This window comes from Ananas comosus, linkage group 7 (assembly GCF_001540865.1).
Source record: "Ananas comosus cultivar F153 linkage group 7, ASM154086v1, whole genome shotgun sequence".
Classification (NCBI taxonomy): Eukaryota; Viridiplantae; Streptophyta; class Magnoliopsida; order Poales; family Bromeliaceae; genus Ananas; species Ananas comosus.
The window spans coordinates 1,632,232-1,649,262 of record NC_033627.1 but is presented as its reverse complement, the minus strand read 5'-3'; the positions used below and the strand labels follow the sequence as shown (position 1 = coordinate 1,649,262).

At 36.7% G+C, this 17,031-nt stretch overlaps 2 protein-coding genes across 3 annotated transcripts; one reads left to right on the top strand and one right to left on the bottom strand.

Annotated features, from left to right (window-relative positions):
- Positions 850 to 7,432, bottom strand: LOC109712631 (protein PAT1 homolog 1-like). 2 transcript variants are annotated; one of them, XM_020236309.1, is made up of 5 exons: positions 6,944 to 7,432; positions 5,900 to 6,063; positions 5,445 to 5,501; positions 4,229 to 4,298; positions 850 to 3,470 (listed from the first exon to the last, which is right to left on the bottom strand). In XM_020236309.1, the coding sequence occupies exons 1-5, from the start codon at positions 7,029 to 7,031 to the stop codon at positions 1,450 to 1,452; spliced, it is 2,400 nt and encodes a 799-aa protein (XP_020091898.1). In that variant the 5' UTR covers positions 7,032 to 7,432; the 3' UTR covers positions 850 to 1,449. The 2 variants fall into 2 exon arrangements, with proteins under 2 accessions (XP_020091898.1, XP_020091899.1); XM_020236310.1 differs by having other exon boundaries at positions 7,085 to 7,432.
- On the top strand, positions 10,670 to 16,062 carry LOC109713208 (ribosome-binding ATPase YchF). Its single transcript, XM_020237203.1, has 11 exons — positions 10,670 to 10,996; positions 11,261 to 11,449; positions 12,779 to 12,832; positions 13,173 to 13,283; positions 13,402 to 13,464; positions 13,547 to 13,801; positions 14,492 to 14,638; positions 14,728 to 14,755; positions 14,837 to 14,907; positions 15,509 to 15,568; positions 15,669 to 16,062. Exons 1-11 carry the CDS (start codon positions 10,778 to 10,780, stop codon positions 15,735 to 15,737), a joined length of 1,266 nt encoding a protein of 421 aa, XP_020092792.1. The 5' UTR covers positions 10,670 to 10,777; the 3' UTR covers positions 15,738 to 16,062.

The following is a 17,031-nucleotide window of genomic DNA, read 5'->3' as shown; positions in this document are numbered from 1 at the left end:
ATTAATAAAATCTTAACAACCTAAAATTTTTTAATAATCTATTCATACAACTTTAACAATCAAATAAAAACTCTAAATAATCTACATACAATTCTCACAACCTTATTTTTTTTTATTTTTTATATATAATCGTAACAATCATATACAAATTTTAATTAATAAATTATATAGAATCTTTATAGCATAAAAAAAAATTATAAAAAAAATTTTTTAAAAAGACCGTGAATAGGACACAGTCTTGTAAAATAAAATTCTGCTTCCATGCTGACTTGGCAAAGAGTGTTAGGCTTCTAAAGCTGTTAAGGGCTGTAGATTGCTCTTGGGCAAAAAAAAAGGCAACTTGGCTACTCCCAATTGTATTGTTTAGCGATGCTAACAGAAGCATCACGAGATCCTCTTTAATAGAAAGAGATTGAATACAAGTTCTAGCCAAGCTTCCAGGCCCCAATTCACACACAACCGCCCCACTTCCCTCCCTCTCCACAACCCAAAAAGTAAAAAACAAAAATACAGAAGAAAGAAAGCTTCTTTATCAAAAGCTCTCGAACAAAAAAGAAGATTAAAACTAACGTTTTCCCCATCACTAACAAGAAAAATTTTCCTCGGAATTTGCAGCAGAGCGAGAACTAGAAACATCACCTGAAACAGCCAGTTGACATACAAAAGTGGCTTCCCGGAGAACAACATTTAGGCAACCAAGATCACCACCACCATCCAAATTATTCAGCTGATCATTTCGAAATTGGCTTAGAGTCACTGAGCAGTAACTTAACATCATAGGTGCTCTGGATAATTTGCTGCACTGTTTAATTGTTTAAATAGTGCATACTCACAGATTTACACTTGTAATGATAGAACAACTACGGCCAATCAAATAAACAAACAGTGAAATATTACATGTTCACATTGTCCATTATTAAAAAAGTTCATTCGTAGAGAAATTAACAATTCGTAAATGTTTCGATGCTTCATCACAAAACAGATTACATAAAAAGGGCAGAACAATGACATTTCCAGATGCCCAGTATACCAACATCACATCAAGTTTTTAACCAAACAGAAGCTATCCTCGCCAGCCAAACCAAAACTAGAAAGAGCTATTCTATTCGCAGCTTCCTTCTCCTTAAAAAGAACAGATAGGAAGGTTGCAGCATGAGAATCCTGTACAACTATGCCCCACTATATCCAGTGCTAATGCAGAGCGGCATTATAACTAAGTGCCCAGGAGAAAGTTTCCGTAACAACTTAACATACGAGCTCTAAAATAGTATGTACGGATGAACATTTTGTCCACCAGTCTACAAAGATGTAAATATTAGCTAACAAGCATAAGAGCGAAATGAAAAGCTACGAGGGTCACCTGAAAGCCATAGATGGTCATAACCTCTGTTATGGACAGAATCAACACTAGCGAGATACCTTCGCTGATTCTCTCTCTTTCCATGTGCATTAACTGGGAACTGATTCAGAAGTAATAGCCCCACTGCCACCACCACGAACGCGAAAACCAAAGGCAGGCATAGATCTCTGAGCGAACCTATTCAGCATATCACGCTGCTGCTCATTCGTATGAGGAAGACCAGCACGAAGCAACTCGAAAGGCATCTCCCTACTCAGAGCTCTGCTCACCTCGGATTCAAGTGCTGCAGCGTTTGATAACTGCATGAGAAACATTTGCAATATACTATCATATTTACTCAAACAATATTTGGTGAGAAGCCCAAAGAAAGCATCGAATGACGCCTGCCATAAAGCTCGGTTCGAAACAGAATAGTTGTTTGTTGTGAGGGAATTGGTCAGAAGTTCTGTTGCTCTGTCAAGAACAGTTTTGATGATTATGGATGCTCCATCACCAGCAGAACAACCGAGTGGACGAAGGGGCGGCTGTTCAGAGGAGCAGACCACAGCAGCAAGGCAAGCACTGAGTGAACTTAACTCCATACTCTGAACACACAAAGAAACAGTCCTCGCAAGTTTCGTTGTGGTTTCTGCCGCACTAGTATCTATTGATAAACCACCAAATAAGAACCTCAGATGCCTAAAAATGGCCATGCAGACTATACGTGCAAGCTCGCTTCCGGGGCTGAGAAGTTGAATGTAGCGTGAAAGGAGCTTCCGGCCTTTTGGAAGAGAAACTAAACGAAGAAAAATGAGATCATCCTTCGGGGCGAGCTCAGGTTTAGTTGGGCCAAGAGGATCAGCGAGTTGAAGTGATGCCGCAAGACCTTCTAGGAGAAGCTGTCTTTTCCGTCTAAGTTGGAAACCGCCATCTTGTGGCTGGGTGACCTCTAACAGTCGATCGATGTCATCTACCTCAAGAAGAAGGCAAAGGCCATCTTCAATGGTGATTCTAGCTGCTAACATAGGCTCTTGTTCTAGGGACTTAACAGAACCATCATCCGAAGTAGAAGGCAAGTCTATCTCGAGGAGAGGGCGAGGCATGCGAATAGAAGAGAAAGAGAACCTCCCAAGTGAATCGACTTGAAGGAATGCATGTTTTTCATGGCTGTTTCGTGATTTAGAAGGCACATCCTTTATGGATGTTGGGTGGAAATGGTGCTTCAGCCCGGAGCCAGCAGACTTCTTTGCAAGACAAGCTTGATGGTAGTAATCATCAATGTAAGGATCACTGCTATGAGTTGCAGCTTGCTGTATTTTCAAGATATTTTCTATCTCATCAGCTGACATGTACTTGGATCTAAATTGTGGCCGCCCACTATCGGTCCTCTGGCTAATTGTATCAGAAGACTGTTGAGACTTGCGCATTTTCTGTCTTCCCCCTTGAGATGGCTTTGACCTTTGGTCCCCCAATTGTGGTGGATGAAGCTGGTTGAATAATTGAGACTGCAAACGTGGGTACTGAAGAAGAGATGACTGGAGCTGTTGTAATCTCTGTTGCTGCTGAGACAATAGTAGTGGCGGCACTAAACCATTTGGATGAGGTAATTGCTGTTGTAACAAGTTAGGTACTATATTGGGATGATCAGCAGAAAAGAGGTTAACTTGGTTTGGCCAGCTGTTTAGCCGCCGGTTAGTAGTCGGAATATTTAAGGGGCTGAAAGACCAATCTCCTCCATAATGCATTCCATGAGGTAATCCAGCTAAATGATGATGAGATGCTGGAAAAGGAGACATATTTGGAAGCATCTGCATCTGCAGGTCAACAGAGAGAGATGGAATGCTTGCATGGCGTGTGAGGTTTGATGAGGGATGAGACCGTCCGCCTGGCGGAGGATAGGAAGTAAACGGAGACTTGGGTACAAGAATTGGTTCGCTTGTTTGATGTTGCAGCGGTCGCTGAGGATACGAAGAGGTTCTGTGCAATTCTTCGGAATCTGAAAGAGTGGATGAAGAAGGATGCGGCTGTGAACTCCACCGTTTACCTTCTTGAATGAACTCAGCATCGAGTATAGACTGATCTCTCCAATTTGGATAGTCTGATTCCTGAGTCCAGTCAGCAGTTGAAGAACCTAAAGAAAAGGCATTAAAATGTTTAGTGCCTAATTAGTACTGTTATTAACATAATACCAAAGGTTGACATGTTAATCAAAGTATACAACACGACACGAAAAAATTTACAATTTATGAAAGTATGGCAGATTTAACGACATTACTATTTTCCAATCACAAAAGTCGATTTGCATTAATCTCATACAAGATCTTCTGACATTTTATGTATCAGTTCAGAATTCAAATATTCAAAATCATGGTACACATACTAAATCATTCTCTTTGAACTATGTGTCCCTTTTGATAGGTGTTTCCTATACAACATGGGCACTTACATAAAGAGGTGATTATTTGAGAACCAAATGAGCCCAAGGAAAAAGCAGATGGTACATTTGTTCTTCAAGTGTTTTATTACAGGACAAAAAAATACCATAAGAATTTCCCGGGACTCTTTTGATTTCGATTTTCCACTTCTTTGATGTACAACCATTATTCCACTCCACTTACACTGCCGGTGACAGCAACATGACATACTTCAAGTGATCATTTCGTCCTTATCATATGCTTACTCAAGAAAACGGTAACTTCTGTCAACTTGGCACTATTGCTAATGTGAAAGATCGATTGAGGATTATATCTAGCTGGAGAATGAAAGAAGGATAACAAGAATGGAAGAGATACTAGACCAAGTAAAAGCAATATGCCAACCATATTGCTATTACAGCTGAACATAAAAAATGTTGTAACCTACAGAGTATAAGATAAAATTATCACTCACTTTCTCTTGAAAAAGATCTTCTATCACCAATAACCCCTGCATTCCTTGGTTCACCAACAGTTCTGTTCAACTGCAAGCCAGAAAGAATATTATTCTAAAGAAGGAAGCAAAGTGACTTAAGACAAGCACAATTATGAAGACACCATAAATATCTAACTCAAAACACAACGCAAAAACTGATCGAGGCAAGAAGACGGAAAAAAAAAAATACCGAGTCAATAAGAACAGGGTTCATTAACCGCTTAAAATAAGTAGATCATAGATGACTAAAAGAGAGAATAGATTGTTGACAAAATGGATGTAATGCATGCAATCGAACCTCCAATCTTCAATAGTAAGAAATGGTAAGATTTTAAATGTTTGCAAGCTCATAGGTCTAAATGCTGTGCCTAACGATGGTATGTATTTGAGAGAACAGTAAACAATAATCAATAAGAATCAGCACCAGCTCACCCCCAAAAGAGGAAATCTGAAATAAATTCTCAAACACAGAAAGTAGGCCCTTTACCATCCCTCTCCACAAAATCAACTGTTGTTTCAATGATATTTGTAAGAAAAAAAAAAGTTCAAGAAACATTTGCTAAAGCATGTAAAATAAGGAATATCCAATAATTAAGTAATTCTACAGTAGATTTAAACCATTTTCTAGGAAACTTGTGAGATAATTCAGGAAAGCTTTATTAAGAATCAATAAGGGAATAAAGGTTTTGATCAGAATTTGGTTGCATGTGTAAAATTTAGATATTATTTATTTTTAGTAACTGTGAGATAACGAAGGCAGAGATACGTGAGTTTCAATAAATTGTTTCCACATGAACAATAATGTATTATAGAACAATGGGCAGCAAATAACAACTATACCACAATTTGATCAAGAATTAGAATTTAAAAAAAAAAAAAGAGACAGAAGTTTTGAGGATAAGCATTTAAAACACCTAGAACAAGTTTGCATGTATTATTATGTAAACTTAAACATAATAGACAACTAAAAAGGGTAGTCAATAACAGCTAGAGAGCATACATATTAAAGAGAGAAAAATGAAACTAATTGGCTAAAAACTTTTCTCACAACTGCCCTTTACTAATACAAATCTGCAATTGTCAATGATGAGAATATCAAGAAGAGGTGTAGATAACCAAATAAAATTGAAGTTATCAAGCGTGATGCGCAAATTGAAGCTCTGAAGAAGTAATGATAATAAATCCTGACGCAAACCTTTGAAAAAGTGGTTGCAAGATCGTCAATGTCAGACAGCGAACCTAAAACTTCATCCTGCAAATGCAACAGGAAAAAACTTCTTAAGACTTGTCAGATCGTCATAAAACATCAAATGTAGTGCTCAAAAAGTGACCGGTAGCAATGTAATTATATAAGATAAATCTTCATACATGTCTTCAGGATTTGGAAACTTAGTTCAATCAAAAATGTCACTTTAATCTAAAACGTTCCAAAATCTTATATGCATAAAATGCATAATGTTTCAAAAAATAACGGTAAACAGAAAGATGTAACGTCAAGTATTCCATAACTCGGAACAATAAAAAAGCCTTTGAAATGAGACAGAGTGCATAGCTCTAAACTTGGGAACTAATAAGACATTTTATGCATTCAGCCAGCACAAAAGTTCGATAGGAATTAGGATGTTACTTAATTCCTGCTGTGAGACTTACCTCTTCTCTATTGCCAACAGAAGAAAAACAGTATTCCTCATCATAAGGCCCAAATCCAGCAGCACCATCACCTTCTTTAGCATCTCCTAACCCCCCTAGTTCAAATTCCTCCATCAACTCATTGCCAAAAAATGCATACTGTGAAGCATCAAAACAGGTGTTCCCTGCCCAAAAAAAAGGAGAAAAAAAAAGTTTAAACACATTATCTACTGACTAGAATAAACAGAAAAGATGAACATGCATAGATCAGCCAACGAACATGCACATTCATCTGGTACATGCATATTCAGTATACCAAAAAAATAAAAAGGCAATACAGCAGCCGTCTACTTAACAATCAGGCACGTGGAAGGGACAAGTAAAGGTTTGTCGTAATGATGTGCACAACATGGATTCACCATTCCGGTATTATAAAAATAACAGAAAAGCGACAAGAAACCGCCAGCCCTACAAAAACTAAGAAGAACAGACTAATTGAAACCAGTTGAAGAGTTAACTAGCAAACTTTGCTTAAATTCTTCTGTAGACTAAGGAGTAAATTATGATAACATTGCAACTGCAACAAACATACTAAGTTCGAAAATCAATTGGCCGACGCTCATAATGTAAGCTCGCCGAATTCCAGCTAAATAGCTAGAAATTTCAAACCCACGAATGTCATTCCAAACACTGTTACATGCCAATCAAGACAAAAATATTCTCCTTCACATAAATCCAATAAAATGAACATTTATTACAGCAATCTCTGATTAACAGCTATAGGAATCTACCATCAAATAGTCTATCCACCAAAAAAAAAAAAAAAGAAAATCTAGTAAGAAGTAATTTAAAAGTACTGCGGGCTAATTCCCAAACTAGAAAGAACCGGCATAAGCAATCAATATATCTTGCAAGAAATCAATGAACAAACATCACCAAATCTCAACACGAGAGCAAAATAGTAAATCAATGGGGTAAAGGAATCACACCACAAAACATAGATCAAGACTCAAGAAAAAAAAAAAGAAACAAAAGAACACAACAGATCCAGGGGAGCGATTTGACCTTCCGCGGGGTCGCCAAACTCCCCGAGATCGGCAACAGGGTTAGGGTTCTGAGGAACCCCACCCTCGCCATCAACTCCCCTCATCATCTCGCCTCGAGCGCTAAAAGCCTAGCACTGCAAGCAATCGAACAGAGAAGTACCGTGGGCATCACACGATTCCGAAGACCATGACCATCTAGAGGCGGGGAGAGAGAGAGGGTTCCTCCGATCCGATTAGGGTTTCTCGCCAAGAGATCTGAGATGAGGGATGAGAGAGAGACGCGACCGCGCGAGAGAGAGAGAGAGGTGGAGTGGAGAACGAGGAGAGAGAAAGGAAACGAGTATCGTAGAGAGAGAAAGAGAGAGAGAGAGAGGAGTTTCGTGGAGAGAAGAGTTTTAGCTTCCTTCCTCGACACTCACCTTCGCTCTCTCTCTCTTCTCTCTCTTTCTCTCTCTCTTCCCCCGAGAAAAAAGAAGAAAAAAAAAAATTAAAAGAGAGAGAGAGAGAGAGATGGTGTGCGAGGGCGGTGGAGTAGCATTTATGGAGCGAGGTGAAATAATGAGAAGTAGATTTATAGCCTGAGCCAAAATAAATAAATAGGTAAAAATGTATCAGACCCCCTCCACTCGAGGAACTTCGCAAACCGCCTCCTTAACTTTTTTTTTTATTTAATTTTAATATTTAGTTAAGTTAAACACTTTATTAGTTATTAATTATAAAGTTATCCAATTTTATTTATTAAATTATTAAATTATTAAATTTGATAAAATTACTAAATGAATTTAATATTTTTTACAACTTTTAGCTAAAATTACCTACTTTGTAAAATTTTAAAAATAAAGAGGTCTCAATAATAAAAAAAATTATATTGAGTGAATATCTATAATATTTGCTTATTTAAATTTTTAATTTCATCTTTCATTATAAGAATTTTCACACGCTATTTGATAATATTAAACTTTATAAAATTTTTAATATTTTTAATTATAATTATTTAATCTCAAAAAATCAAGAGAAAACCAAAGTATTGATCAAATAAAATAAAATAAAGACCGACCGAGACATTTCAAATCCACCTACAGTTAAAAGTTTTCCAATTATTTTTACCAAAATATTAATACTAGAAAAGGGTCGGCTCTCATTATTGATAAAATATCCGCTAAACTTGGTTCACTGAATCGTCCATAGGACCGCATATTACTCTGCTTCTTTTCTATTTACAATATTGACTTCAATACTAGTCAATACTAGTACTATAAACGAAGCATTATATTAAAATTTATCAATAGTTTTTTTTTTCTCGAGAACATAATTAAAAATATGAAGGTGCTATCCTCTTAAACTAAAAAATATATTTTATTTAATCGCGTATATAGTAAAGACTCTAAATTGACAGTAATTTAATAAACTTTAGCTATAAAAAGCGATAGCAAAATTCGAAATCAAAATTTCTAATTGCGTACTAGTATCGATTTGTGTGCAACAAAGATAATAAATTTATATTTGAGAAATATTCACTTACTCACTCACTTTGCTTAAAAATAATAAAAATGCAATAAGAGATGGAAAAGATACTAAATACAATGGAGAATCCACAGTTATTCTCGTGGACTGGGTCCATTCATATATCGTTAAAATTTTGTGCCTTTAATGGGGTNAAAATAAATTAAAATTATTGCACCACTCGGAGAAGGTAACAATGCAGCAATGTAATGTCCCTAATTGTTTGTGTGATGCGCGAGGAGAATTTAATTTAATCGTACAAATAAATGGTTAAAAAGAAAATAATAAACATCCGAATTCTTGGTCGAAATTACTTTTGGGTACTCCGACTTTTTAAGCTGCACCCTGTATTCAAAATTTTAAATTCTTTTTTTTTTAAATCTTAGCACCTCTTTGGTTCAGGGTTAAAGGTGGAATAACTCCGAAGTTATTCCCAAACACCCAATTTAGGGGGTGGGCATTCCACCCCACTATTCCAACCAAATAAAATACTATTTTACCCACTATCCTTCTTATCCCATCTACTCCAGTCAAATACTATTTTATTTATACTGGACTAAATCTAATTCTCAATCAAACACAAAATTATTCCAATCCCACCTTAATTCTGAACTTAACTTTATTCCTGAAATAATAAGTTTTTACTTAACCCCGAGCCAAACAGTGGCTTAGAGTGTATTTGTTTACATAAAGGTATAACATGGAATTTAGCAATCTAATAGTTTCATTGATTCCGCTCTCATTAACGTATGGAGTTTTAGGTTTCGACCATGACTCTACGATACCAAAGTCATGCTCTTAAAATCTACTGTTAGAAAAAGAATTATAATCTGTATCTAATATTATATAAAATATTTTTTTGATCATGTGTTATAAAAAATTGTTAGTTGAATAATATTACATCCTACGATTACTACAAACAAGACCTTAATCAACCGATTTTTTTAAATATATGGGATCAAGAGGCACATGGGAATAGCACTTGATCGCATGGAGGAACGAAATAATTTGGACTCCCTGTGGTTATATTAAAGAAAAAAAAATGCAAAGTCTGAAATAACAAAAATTATTATAATTCTAAAAGTCATCATCCAAGAGTGCCAAGAATTTATTAATCTCTTCTTGATTTTTAGTATAAAAAATAATAAGATTAGTGGAGATAAATTAGCTGTTGTATGGGTGTGTTTTGAGTTATAGTCTATTTTGGATTGCAAATCTAGCATTGCTCTTCACTAAATTTAGTAAAATTATCATAGGAACATAATTAGCACCTAATTGTGAATTCAACAACAGTTTTATGCAAGTAACTTCACTCACATAAGGAACAATTAACTAACATAGTCATATGCATAAATATACAAATACATTAGAGTGAGGCTACTATATTTCTGGAAGCACGCTCCTTCCGTGCTTCCAGGTAGTTTTTCATGTTGCGACTTTTGAATCGTCGATTAGCTCCGTTAAACTTGATCTAGAGTATTTGAAGTACCTAGAAAATAAATTATGCGATTTTTCGATATTATTTGCCTAGTGAATGAAGGGGCTCAAAATCAACAGCTGAAGATAAAAATATTACAAAATATGATAATATGACATTAAAATTTTAGATCAAAGATATTCATCTTATTTTATATAGTATAAAAAATTTTCTATCAAAATTTTACGTTATTTGGATATTTTTACACCATTAAACTTGCGAACGGCTCACTACGGCTATTAAAATTATTGATTTTGAGCCCCTTCGATCACTAGGCAAATGATATCGAAAAATCATAAAATTTATTTTAATTCTAGATATTTCAAATACTCTAGATCAAGTTTAACGGAGCCGATCGACAATTCGAAAGTCGCAACATCGAAAACGACCTAAAAGCACGGAAAGCTTCGTGTTTTTAGAAGCATCGTAACCTCACTCATATAATATTACTAGAGATTTGAGAAACCAAAATTTTTAGATTACATCTTGTGTTCTATTTTTGCGCTAAAATTTCACCTCCACCTTAATTACAACAATGTTTTCAATTTTATATTTATTAGCAAATGATCCAGTAAATAATTTTTTTAATACAATATTTGATAATTATATATTAAATTTTAAATTTTTAAAAAATTTTATTCACGCACCTATGTAGCTGTATGCTCGTATGTGATAATATTTTTATAATTTTTAATTAAATTAGCGTGTCACGTGCTTAGCACACGCCAAAATATCCTGTTCCCTTTACCGCCTCTTTATCTCGTACGTGCGCCATTTTCGAGCCTGTAAAGCCACACCCCTTTCCACGTCGCTCCCTCCGCCCTCTCCTCCTCTTCTTCTTCCTCGCCCGCTGCGGCCACCACAAGCACCTCGATGGCCGTGGCTAGGGTTTTGGGATCGACTCTTCTAGGGTTTAGTCGTGCCCCTTCCTCCGCCTCATCCTCCTACTCGTCGTGCTCCTCCTCCCCTCTCCTCCTCCAATGGCAATGGCGCCGCCTCTTCTCCTCCTCCGCCTCGCGCCTCAGCATGAGCCTCAAGGCCGGAATCGTCGGCCTCCCCAACGTTGGCAAATCCACTCTCTTCAACGCCGTCGTAAGCTCCCCCACAAAACCCCACCCCAATCTCAAATCTAGCTCGCCACACTTCGCAGCGTCACTTCGTTGTCATTCAAATCGATACCCTAGTTGATAAACTCGTCTCCACTTTTATTTTTTTGATATATTTCGCGAGCAAGTCAGTTTTTACATTTTAACTTGTACGCAACGATCTGTTTGATGTTTTGTCTCTGAGAGCTGGATTTTGTACGATGGATGATATGATGATATGTTGTTATTTATAATAATTCATGGTTTTTAGGTTGAGAATGGGAAAGCGCAGGCCGCCAATTTTCCATTCTGTACGATAGAGCCAAATGTCGGCATTGTTGGTGTGCCGGATCCGCGTTTGAATGTGCTTGCAGAGCTGAGTAAATCGCAAAAAGTTGCTCCAGCATCGATCGAGTTCGTTGATATCGCCGGCCTTGTCAAAGGAGCCAGTCAAGGAGAGGTATTGTTAAATATGTCTCGAATTCTAGTACCGCAAGGTTTTCTAACCCTATTCTGTTTTAATTACCCCATTAAATTAAGTTTAGATTATGCCTAATTTATTGAGATATTCCTAATCTTAGTGGATTTGTATTCCTAGTTGTATTAGGATTTAACCACTATTATAAATATACCCTTTATTCCTTTAGTTTAGTGCGAAAGATGAGAGAGGGAATATGGGTGTATTTTTGGGATTAGGGTTTTGTGAGAGAGGCATATTTTGTACACCACTTTGATTATAATGAAGATCTCCGCTCCGTCTTCGCCCGTGGATGTAGGCCGTTGGCCGAACCACGTAAATATTATGTGCTTTATGTTTCTTCTCTCTTTCTCGGATCTCTTTTGGTATTTTCGCATCCGACGAACTAGATCTTCTCGGTTTTAGTTCTAACAGGTATAATGTTTTTCCTGGTTTAAGATGCAATCCTGCATATTCAGCATTTTTGGATATACATGGAGACTCTGTAGTCTGTACTATGGATAGGTCCAGTTTGTGGCCTCTGTAGGTACATTTGTATGCATCGAGTTTGCTAGTAAAGTATTGGAGAAACCTTTTTTATTTTGAAATGCTACGTTGGTTATCGCAATCCCACAAAGAAATCTAGAACAATGGTTGTTCATCTTGCTGCTTGTGCACTCTTTTCGGTCCACAAATAGTTATATTCAGCATGAGTCTGTTCAGAGGGACGGTCTGTAAATTTGTATACTGAAACTTTCTTGTGTTATTATTTTGATTGATGCCATTATATGCAACTATCCTAACTAAGCTGATTTTCTAGGATGAGATATAGGAAATGCAAAAGTGGCCCATAATGCTAACTTTAATCATTATCAATGTGTCTTGTCGTATTGACAATTAATTATCCTTCCCAGTAGAAGTATGCTATTCTTGATTGGAGTGGTTTGTCTTCATATAGGGCCTACAGTTGACCTCTAACCTTCTAATACTGATGTAGTGTATCTTACACCCTTACTGTATTCAAATTTCAAGGATTCGAGCTTCTGGCAGGAATACCTTTTTCGCTTGTTATGCTTTTGGTGTATGGTGTACCATGGCGTGTTATTATATAGATGAAGTGCTTGTTGACTCAAGTGTAACTTGATAACTGGATCATCTAGTCCAGTTTATGAAACTGTATAGTGAATCATGTCATAATGGAAAATTAGTTGATTTCACTCTCTTATCCTGGTATGTTCACCGGTATTTAGATATATTGTGATTTTTAGGGTTCCTTTAGCATGTGTATGCTTATTTCTATTGTGTTCTTCTGATTGAATGCCTATCTTACAGGGATTAGGGAATAAATTTCTTTCACACATCCGTGAAGTTGATTCCATACTCCAGGTTATTTTCCTTGCAATGTGCTCGTTCTTTCTTTTTCATTGCACTGTGCATCTAAATTTTGTGTTAAATTCGTGATCTACATTTATTTGATATTGGTAATTATAATCATGATGATAAAAACTTAGTAGATAAGGTGATATTTATTCCTATATCTATGTTAGTAAGGTTTTAAAAACTATATATTGGCATATCTTCATGGTGAATGCGAGATCCAGTATAATTTAGCTATTAGCGTCCTTCATTTATCTACAGTCACAAGCAGATGATGTTGATACTCAACTAGTTGTGGATGTTTATCACAATTAGTTTAGACGTTTTTGGTGGTTACTGGGTTTAACAGGTAGTGCGCTGCTTTGAGGACAATGACGTTGTTCATGTGAATGGGAAAGTTGATCCAAAGTCAGATATTGATGTCATCAACTTAGAGCTGGTTTTCTCTGATCTTGACCAGGTATGAAGGTAATTTCCACCAAAGACATTTTGTCACAGTTCTTGTTTTCTATGCTGGAAGTCTTGTAAATATTCCTTCTACTGATATGACTGATATATATCTTTATTAAGAAGTGCAGATAGAGAAAAGGTTAGAGAAACTTAAAAAAGGAAAAGCAAAAGACTCCCAGTCAAAACTAAAGGTAAACTATACAAAATATGGAGATACGGTGCAAGTCATTGTGTTTCTGGGCTTTCTCATAATTGTCAGATCAATAATTTCAGGAGGAAGCTGAGAGGTCAGCACTTGAAAAAATTCAGAAGGCCCTAGTGGATGGAAAACCTGCAAGATCTGTTTCATTGACGGATCTTGAGAAAGAATCTATACGGCATCTCTGTTTACTAACAATGAAACCTGTGATATATGTGGCTAATGTGGCTGAGTCTGACCTTGCGGAACCTTCTAGTAATCTTCACGTCAAGGATGTGGAAAATCTTGCATCAGAGTTGCAATCTGGGGTGGTTACAATTTCAGCACAGGTTTTGTTGATAATCTTGACTAAATGTCCCTTTGATCACAAAGTGATGTCCAGAATCCAGATCATATAATTTTGTTGCTATATGTCAGTCTAATGTCCTAGAGACACCTTTTGATTTTTTTTTTTTTTTTTTTGTAGATATGAGTTCCATCAATAGTTGCCTAAGCATTACATGTATTTAAGTTTATATTGCTCTGTTTCCATACCTGCAACCTAAAAATATTGCTCTGTTTCTGTACCTGCAACTAAAGGCTAAATATAAAGGTGGTGTGAACTGAAGTTTTGGTTGGACATCTGCATTTAAAGGCAAAGCAGATACATATGGAGCAGTAATTTACTAATTTCTGTACAATCATATCCTTAAACTAATATTTACTGTTAATAATGACAAGCAATATTGAATCCTTTTATTTTATTTTATTTTTTCTGAAGAAGCTTATGATGATAGCATATCTGTTACTCATATTACATTGCAGCTTCCTGAAATTATAATGTGATTCATGCAAAAATTCTTCTTAATTTCTGTTGCGCTTAATGAAATTGTCAACATGCTCTGTAAGCCATGCGTAATATCTAAGCTTCTGTTCAGGAAAAGGAATCAGCTTTGTTTTTTGTATTTGGAATCAATTAAGAATCAGAAGGGATGTTCTAGTGCTTATTTCGTCAGTTCTTTTTCCTAATTGGGAATCAGGTTGAAGCAGAGCTGACTGAACTTCCCTTAAATGAGAGAATTGAGTACTTGAGGTCTCTTGGTGTTGATGAAAGTGGACTGGGCAATCTTATAAGAGCGACGTATAATCTTTTGGGTTTGAGGACTTACTTTACATCAGGAGAAAAGGTGGAGCTTCTAAACTACCATTCCTATATGATGATAAATCTACAATTAGGTATCATCTCATTTTTGTTTCTGTTCTACCTTCCCTTCAGGAAACAAAAGCTTGGACGATACTTGCTGGTTGGTTTTCTTTCCCCACTTACCGACTATTTCTTCCTATTAAATGCAGTCAATTTGTAACTAATAATTTTTTACTACTAGGTATGACGGCACCTCAAGCTGCAGGAGTTATTCATTCGGACTTTGAGAAAGGCTTCATTCGAGCAGAGACTGTAAGTATCAGGTTTCTTGATATGTTGGATTTTTGCTACTTGGGGCTGCTGAAGCGCTACATGTGAGAAAATTTGATTTTAAGTTAATAAGCAGTGCAATTAAATGATGCTGATGCGCCCCTGGTTTTGCTAATTTAGGTTGGCAATGAATAAGCAACAGCTTTAGCAAAGCAAAGCATGCTAGTTTGTTTTAAGAGAACATTTACATCAATCTGTTTTGGCTTGGAAGACAAGGGTTTTTGGTTTGATTGGAACTTTGAATATGCAAAAGGCAATCATGCTCTGTGAGCATTTATTTAGAACTACTTCTATGATGGATAAGAGCCACTGTTTGGCAAACAGAAAATTCTGTAGCTTCTGTTTTTGTTGAATGCTTTAATGAGTTTTGGGACTTCAAAAGCAGCAGCTCTGATTTGGGGCTTCTGAAGCAGCGCTTTTTGGCTCCAGCTGTTTGGAGAAGCACAGACTGCTTTTACGTAAAATTCCTTCAACAGCTTCTTTGTGGAGCAGAAGTAGTATGCTTCAAGTAGGAACTGCTTTTGGTTCCAGAAGTGCATTCTATTAGGTTCTTAGCTGATCGAAAGTGACAATAACCTGGCAGGTATCCTATGATGATTTTGTGGCAGCTGGTTCTCTTGCAGCAGCAAGGGAAAAAGGGCTAGTAAGATTGCTCTTTCCAATAAATCCAACTATTAGTTACTTATGAGACAAGTTACATAGGCAGAATAATTTCATTAATGAATAAATTCTTCTAAATGCAGTTGCGATCGGAGGGAAAAGATTACGTTGTACAGGAGGGAGATGTCATGCTCTTCCGTTTCAACGTCTGATAATACCTTCAGTAAGTAACATTTGCTCATTTGTTCTTCAGGCAATCTTGTGTGAATTCCCACATGGTCGCCCGCATGATTCATAAACCATAGAGTGATGTGCTATGCGAGACAAGTTGAACACTTGTTTTTGACAAGAGGAAGGACAATACTTATACTGTGGTGTTGTATTCGTGAAATAGATAAGATGAATAGCTACAAACTCTTTGTGCCTTAATCGGTAGCTTACGGGACACACAATACTGTATCTTAAAACATTGGCTTAAATAATAACATTGGCGGTTGCTGTTGCTTCAGGGCTAATCTATACTCTTTTAGTGAGTTATTATGCTCTTTCTTCGGAGTTAAGCTTGGACTTAAGCCGCCATTAATTACATAGTGGATAATAATGGAGCTTTCAGAGGAAGCTGTATTACTTTCGATTTCTGAAGCAACCTTGTTGGCAATCAGTTGTTGCACCCTGTTAAATTTCACTTTTTGGGCCCTTAGAACCTGTTGATTATAATTAGATTCATGTTGATGGAACCATGCCTGATCTGGTGGTTATAAAAGTGGTCCTTTTCCTTTCCTTTTTTTAAAAAAAAAAAATCTTTTCCTGAAAAGTAGTCGACCTACTTTGGTGCTGCATTTTTTTTTTTTTTTTCAACTTGTTGGGTTTTCTGGCAGATTGGTCTTGATCAGGCAGAAAGTTGCTATACCAAATCAGTTGCTTGTCGGTCTTATGTCCGATTGGGGTATTGAAGCATCTGAAAATCCATTTTAGGCTATGTCGGTATCAACTGGTAATTCGTTAAAGTCAAATAACATTTTTTATTTAAAATCGTTGTCTATTCATTTTTAAGTTCTGAAGCATTATTGCGGGAGTAACGCTACCAAACTGTAGCTTATGAGTCGGATTTTAATATAAGAAGATATATTGCTGTTAAATCTCGTATTGCACTTCCAATCACCGAAAAGGCCCCTTGTAATCGGTGGTTGTACTGCAAGTTTAATTCAAGCTTTACATAACAAACCTTTTAGAACCCCAAGTAAATTCATGTGTAAAAATGGGCGGTCAATATGGAGAGCAGGGGCCCACTTTGGAGCGTGGAGGCGACAGCCCAGCCCATGGACTGTTTCCTCATGTCCATGTGGGCGGTTGCAGCTACCTTCCAAACTCGAGGTCGGGTCCGAGCCTGACCTATCAACCACCAGCCCAAACCGAGCGAGGCAAACCTTTTGAAGTGGGCGCCACGCGCCCATCCCCCACAACTGCATCGTGGAAAATGCATCACTTATATTGTTGATGTGGTAT